The sequence below is a fragment of the Pundamilia nyererei genome, unplaced genomic scaffold (genome assembly GCF_000239375.1).
Source record: "Pundamilia nyererei isolate P.nyererei 1_Seehausen unplaced genomic scaffold, PunNye1.0 scaffold01022, whole genome shotgun sequence".
In the NCBI taxonomy this organism is placed as follows: Eukaryota; Metazoa; Chordata; class Actinopteri; order Cichliformes; family Cichlidae; genus Pundamilia; species Pundamilia nyererei.
In genome coordinates this window covers 36768-43510 of record NW_005188423.1, presented here as the reverse complement: position 1 = coordinate 43510, position 6743 = coordinate 36768, and the positions used below count along the sequence as shown (strand labels likewise).

At 44.3% G+C, this 6743-nt stretch overlaps 1 protein-coding gene across 1 annotated transcript; it reads left to right on the top strand.

Moving 5' to 3' along the window:
* Nucleotides 1-404: 404 nt before the first annotated feature.
* On the top strand, nucleotides 405-5352 carry LOC102205805 (proline-rich receptor-like protein kinase PERK14). Its single transcript, XM_005755135.2, has 5 exons — nucleotides 405-661; nucleotides 746-769; nucleotides 2777-4390; nucleotides 4927-5010; nucleotides 5210-5352. The coding sequence occupies exons 3-5, from the start codon at nucleotides 3403-3405 to the stop codon at nucleotides 5350-5352; spliced, it is 1215 nt and encodes a 404-aa protein (XP_005755192.2). The 5' UTR covers nucleotides 405-661; nucleotides 746-769; nucleotides 2777-3402.
* The last annotated feature ends 1391 nt before the right edge of the window (nucleotides 5353-6743 follow it).

The window sequence follows — 6743 nt, the reverse complement described above, 5'->3', positions numbered from 1 at the left end:
TTATGTCTTTAAGACATTCCTGCAGTTTAACTAATTGGTGTGTGTTATCTGGCTTCATGGACAGATAGAGCTGGGTGTCATCTGCATAGCAGTGAAAGCTTACCTGACATCATCAACTTTAGACATACACAGAGGATAGATGATCCATGGTCAAGCTGAACACTGTCACCATCTTGACATGACAAGCAACTCAACCAGTCCCACTGTAGCCCCGCCCTAAATCCTGGCCTGCTTCGAGCAGGACAAACTGTTGTATTCAGTCAGACCTGAAAGTACTCACTGCTCAGATCGCCTGAGTGATCTGAAGGCTCGTACACTTCTGTCCAGTCAGACTCCTTCACAGCCAAGAGGAGTCACTCCCTGCTGGACATTAGAAAGAATGCAGGTTTAAGGAGCAGCGTCCATCTTAGTGGTCTAGTTTCAGGAGTTTCATATGAGTTGGTAAAAGTTCAGGTGAAGCTAAGCCCTTCTTTGTGTGTGTTTCTCAGGTGTAAGTGCAACCTACATGCATCTCAGTGTGTGCTGCGCGATGCGACACTGCAGTGTGAATGCGACCACAATACGGCTGGACAGGACTGTCAGAGCTGCAGCCGAGAGTTCACATCTCGCACCTGGAGACCAGGATCATACCTGCCCCTGCCCAAAGGCACTGCCAATGCCTGTATGTAGCTACACATGCACACAGACACGCACCTGCAAACAGCAATATAAACTCTACACCTGTTTCCATTCATGTCCTTCTCAGGTGAAGCAACAGAACCTGCAGCCAGTAAGTACAGCTCAGCTGATTAGCTGTCTTAACTGTCTGTCTGCTCACCTGTCTGTGTTGCATCATGGCACTTTACATTTGTAAGCAACTGTGTGTTTCTGTGCAGCTTGTCTAAGGTGAGCTTTTAGCAGCTGAATTCACTTCACGTTACATCATCCCCGTCAGTCACACGATAGCAGTCTACAAGGAAAATTAGGATGTTAATTATGTAGTTAACAGATGAGCCGCTCATGCTCTTAGTCTGTGTAAGTTGTTTTAAGTTGCTAGTTGTCACACACACACACTCATCCTAAGAGATGCAACCCTGACTGAATAGAGATCAACAGATAAGCTATATAGATCAGTAGATCAGCTAGTGACTGACTTTTTTAGATCTGAGGAGTCAGCAGCTGAATTCTCAAATTTCTGGACAAACGCGATTCAAAGTTTCTGAGACTAAAGCACAGGGTGGAAACAGTCTCGGCTAAAGAGAGGATTTGTCCAGCAGTCTGTGGATTTAGCTGCATTAGAAATTGTTAGTGTCCATAAAGCCTCTGCAGGACACAGACCGGGTGTTTCTTACAATCACAGGAGATGAGATGTGGCTGGATGGGCTGCAACAGACTCCAAACTAAACCCAATAGTATGGCCTCAGCACCCTATGCAGGAAGGACCAGAGATAATAACCCCACCGAAGCAGAGCAGAGGCTGATGAGCCATGGCAGAGATCAGGTGACTGAGGATGAGCTAGATGCATAAAAGAAACCCAAACTGTACGAACCTTGAGATCCAGGTTCAGTTGCAAAAGGAGCCTCTGCGCTGTGGTTCATTGTACAATGTTGACCTGTTGATGGTGTGAACACATCTATATAATTTCTAAAATAGCGCTGCTGTTCAGACTGTTAGGGGACAGGTATAAACATGTTGATATTTGGGGTGCTGAGAAGGAGGTTTAGTCTCAGATTTAAAGACAGGACTTGAAGAAAATAAGCATCAAGACCAGAAGATTAATGGCTCAAATGGTTTCTGTTGTTGGTTAGGGATTGCATGAGGGATGGGGTTGATTGCAGTTCCACTAAGACCAGGTTTTGGTTCCAGGGAGGCCTTTGAGAGCAGGTGGTTTACTCTGGAGTCTGTCAGCCTGACCATCTGCGTGGCTGTTATGAGAATGTTCATTTATTGCACTCCCTTTCATTAAAACCTCCCTGGAGTCTCTTAGCTGTAAAAAGATCTTGTTTTCATTCTTTTTCTGGTCTGGCTTCATGGTGGGACACACCCAGCTCACCAGTTTATTTTTACAGCCAGAGAATTAGACTGGAAAGCCCCAGTACCCTGTTCTGCAGACTGTAGAGAAAAGATTACTAAAGAGACGTAACTCTTCTTCTCTGACAGCAGGTGGTGACTCTAACTCTGAAGCATCTGATAGACCTGCCACATCAGATGGAGTGACTGACAGTACTACTACTGCTACTATTACTACTGTACCTGAGAGCAGGACGCCAACCAACACAAATACTGCTGTTGGCATTACTACAGCCACAACTGACAGAACTACTACAGCTACTGTTCCTACTAAAACTGACTTTGGTACCCCAGCTGACAGTACTACTACTACTACAACTACCAGTGACAGTACTACAGCCACTTATACTGTAACTGACAGTACTACTAAAACTGATACTAATACAGCTTTGAGTACTACTAACCGCATGACTGATAAGACTTTGAATGACCCAACTTCTCCTAAAGACATTCCTTTGACTACATTCATGTACACATTAATGTCTGATAACAGCACAGAGGGTCCTCTTATGGTTTCAGCTGATATTTCTACTAATACTGGAGGCAATTCAAGTACCAGTACATACATGACTGACTCTAGTACTGTGACTTACTTTACTAGTAGTAATGATTCAGCTGACCTTCCTTTAACTGCTATTGACTCTACCTCAACACTCACAACTGGTACAGTAGTTCTTACTGCTGTCCGTGGTACTATTAGTACTACAGGTTCTGTTGCCTTTACAGACTCATTCAGTACAGCTGGACCTACCACAGACACAGCTCCACCCAACAATCCACGTCTGAAGACTGGAGAAAAACCACCTCCCAGAGTACTAGACAGTACCACCAGCCGTCCTACCAGTACCACCCCCACTGTCCAAGGCAGCAGTACTGACACTGGAGGGTCTATCTCTGACCCACTGGGTCCACCCTATAACTCCACTTCAGACTTTGGTGTGCTTGGGACTGATATATCGAAGGTGGTGACCAGTGCTGTGTCACCTACTGTCCCAACACCATCAGCTGGAATTCTGCCTCTAACAACCATCCCAGAAACGTTTTCCCCAGGTGACGGGTCTCAATCTGAAGACTTTCTCCCCACTGGATCTGTCCGTATCAGTCAGGCTGGAGATACTCTCTTTACAACAAAACGTGATGGAATTTCTCTTCGTCCTGATATACCTCCTCTGGCTGTACCTCCTCCAGATCTACCACTGGAAGCTCCCTCTGTGGATATACCTTCTGCTCTTAATGAAGCCCTTCCTGATGTAATTTCTCCTGATGTTTTACTGGATATACTATCTCCGGATACACTTTCTCCTGATGCATCATCTCCAGTTACACTTACTAATAATGTACAGCTACCAGAAATGCCCCCTCTTGATCTATCATCTCCAGATACACTCACTCCTGATGAAATAGTTCCTTTTGTTACAACCCCCAATGTACTGTTTCCAGGTGCACCATCTCCTCCTGCTTTATCTTCCCTCAATGTTCCAGTTCCTGATGGAGCTCCTACTGATATATCTTTCCTTGAGGTACCTACTCAAGAACTTCCTCGTCCTGATCTCCCTCTGGAAGGACCACCTCCTGACAAACCTGCTCCTGATGTACCTCTTCCCGACCCGCCTTCTCGTAATGTATTTCCTCCCGATACACCTCCTCCTGACCTACCTTTTCCTGATCCGCCTTCTCCAGATGTACTTCCAGATGGGCCATCCATTAAGACTCCAGATACTTCAGTAGATTTTCCTCCTCCTGATGTACCTTCTCCTGATGGGGCATCTCCAGAAATACGTCCTCCTGATGCTACCCCTCCAGCTCCAGATATTCCTGTGGACTCCGTGTTGCCTCCCTATGGAGGTGGTCCTGTATCAGACACAAAGTCCGCTACTATAGATCAGTCTGACCCTGCTGGTGATTTAGCACCTGTTGACTTTACCTTCCCAGTTCCAGAAAACCCAAAGTCAGTTGGCCCTGGACAAGATTCAGGATCTGATTCTCAGCCCATGCCTGTGGTTGAACCTGGCAATGTTTCAAGTGACAATATTGAAACGCCTGGATCTAATTCTATCAATGCTGGACAGGAATCTTTTCCAGTAAAGCAAGGCAGAGGAGAGACAGGAAATGAAAAATCTGAATCAAGTGGTCCAGATTCTTCTGTGCCATACAGAAACATTCCTAATGTGGATCCAGGAGTGGATCCAGGCAGTGAGAATCCTGCAGTAGATTCTACAGCAAACAAAAAGGAAAGAACATCTTCTGGAGAGGAATCTGTTGAACCATCAGGAGGGTTGAAGTTTGAGGAAAAGAAAGACTCGAAACAAGAAATGACAAGAGAGGCAACAAAGGAAAAAGGTACAAAAACAACAGATTAGGATTCACAGTCAACAGATATTAGTGTAGAAAGTATCCTTGTTGTTAATAGATTACTCCACCCATCAACCCATCCATCCATGGTAAATGGACTGATTCTTATATAGCGCTTTTCTACTTTCCCGGAGTACTCAAAGTGCTCTATACAACATGTCACATTCACCCAATCACACCCATTCTCACAAGCACTGACTCTAAACTTAGTGCTTTCTAAGTACATGCACACAAATTCATATTCTGATGGAGCAACTTAGGGTTAGTATCTTGCCCAAGGGGAAGGTACTGTTTCCATGGCTGAAAGTTTCAGTGATTAAGTGGAACCTTTGGAGATTTCTCCATCATGGCATGATTGGTCAGATTACTGACACTGGGCGGATTGTAGGTTTATGCAAATTTGAAACCATTTTCTATTGAAGCATTAATGGCAGGTTTTTAGTGTTTTTTAGAAGAAATGTAAACAGAAAACATCAAAATCCTCATACAAATTAAGTATTTCATTTCCTTTTTGAACCAAGCAGTGCCTGAAGCCAAAGAGGAAACTAAAGAAAAATCTAAAGCCGAAGGAGAGAAGGAGAAAGAGGACAAAGGCTATGAGAAGAAAGGTACAGAATGCAGTCACTGTACTGCCATACTGCCACCTACTGGCAGGTAGTAGTAATGTAACCCTCATGGTAAAAATCCTAACAGGATGAATAGATCCAGTAAACGTTGTGCTGATCCCTGATTGGTAGATCATGCAGTGGTGACCCTGACTTCATATTGCCATGCTTACTGGTTACGCACCTGGTTTTGTGTCTAAAGCAACCCAGAAGATCCTGATTCCAGGAGGACCAAAGTTCAGTCAGCTGTCCAAAATTGCCTATGTGAGCTTCCAGGGTAAGACCTCTGTGTCCCACCCATTGACTGTAGAAAACATGGACGACGCGTCAGGTCCCCAAAAATGAAGCCAAAACGTCTCTATCGCCCCCTGGTGTCTGGCTGCAGTATAGGTCATAAACCCCGCCTCCTCCTTGTTAGCGGATGGGACTGGGGTCAGACTAAAATTAATTAATTCTCCTCAGATAATCTTTTTCCATAGATTCTTTCTTTTGTTATCAATAGTTGCTGATTTATGTCCAAGGGGTCTCCTTTCCCATAAGTTTGATTCTAATTCCTACCGCGATGATGTTAAATTGGGGTGAAACGTCATCATAGCAGCTTTGACTGGCAGCTGCAGTCACGGAGAAACTTGCGTATCTCTGTTCGGGAATAGCAGATAGAGCGTAGGCTCTGAGAGGAGGACCAGCGTTTACGTTACGAAAACATGACTGAGTGTTTTAACCTGACAGCCTGAGGTGTTCTTCAGGAAAATGGACTACCCGACAGAAGGACCCGAGGCCCCGCTGCACTTTTTCGGTAAGTTAAACGTGTTTGTAAGCTAATCCGTAACTACCGTCCTTAGCTCGGTCCTGAGACCTAGCTAGCTAAGATGAGGACTTGGCTGTCAGGGTTCGTTTAGCTAATCTGTGCAGGTGAATGAATTTACCCCGACTGAAGAAATCAAGAGAAACGCTCTGGGCTGCTCAGTCACTAATTACCGTTACTGTACTTTTATTACAAGTGTTATACTGTAAAAGCAACAGGTTGCATCCTGCTTCAGCTCCTGTGCAGAGCTGATTATTAAATATCTTAAAACAGCAGCATGTTTTCAGTCTCCACATGTGTAAAGACAGTAACACCATTTTTTTAAGCTTGTACTTCAGTAACTCCTCATTAATCTGTAACTATGGATTAAACTGTAGAACTGAAAAAATGTAAGAGAAGAGCATCAGATCCTGAGTGTGTGAGGACAGAAGGATCAGCTTTATTTTAGATTTAAGAGATAAACTTTATATTTCAGTTTGTGATGGTTCTGTTCTGTTTGTGATTACAGGAGCTGCCCTCAGATTCAGACCTCAGCACCACCCAGTGACAGCAGACAGATCATCCAACATGTTCACATGTTAACTGCAAAATGAACTGATGAAAACAGTACAAAGGTTAAAGTACCACATGTGCTGTAGTGAAAGCTGCAGCTGTTTTATTGATAAAGTTAAAGACAAAAAAACAAAACGATTAATCACTCATGTAACTGTGTCACTGTATATCAGCATTAACAGGACCTCAGTTTGGTGTTTCACAAAGCTGCTGATAGGGATGGGTACCGGTGTCCGGTGCCACCATAAACGGTAGTAACCAGACCAAAAAGCAGCGCACATTTCGGTGCTTTATTTCGGTGCTTTTTTTTCCTGAGCTGTGATACACTTCTAGCCAATCATTTTACGTTTCCGAGGATAGTAGGCGGGTCCAGGTACGT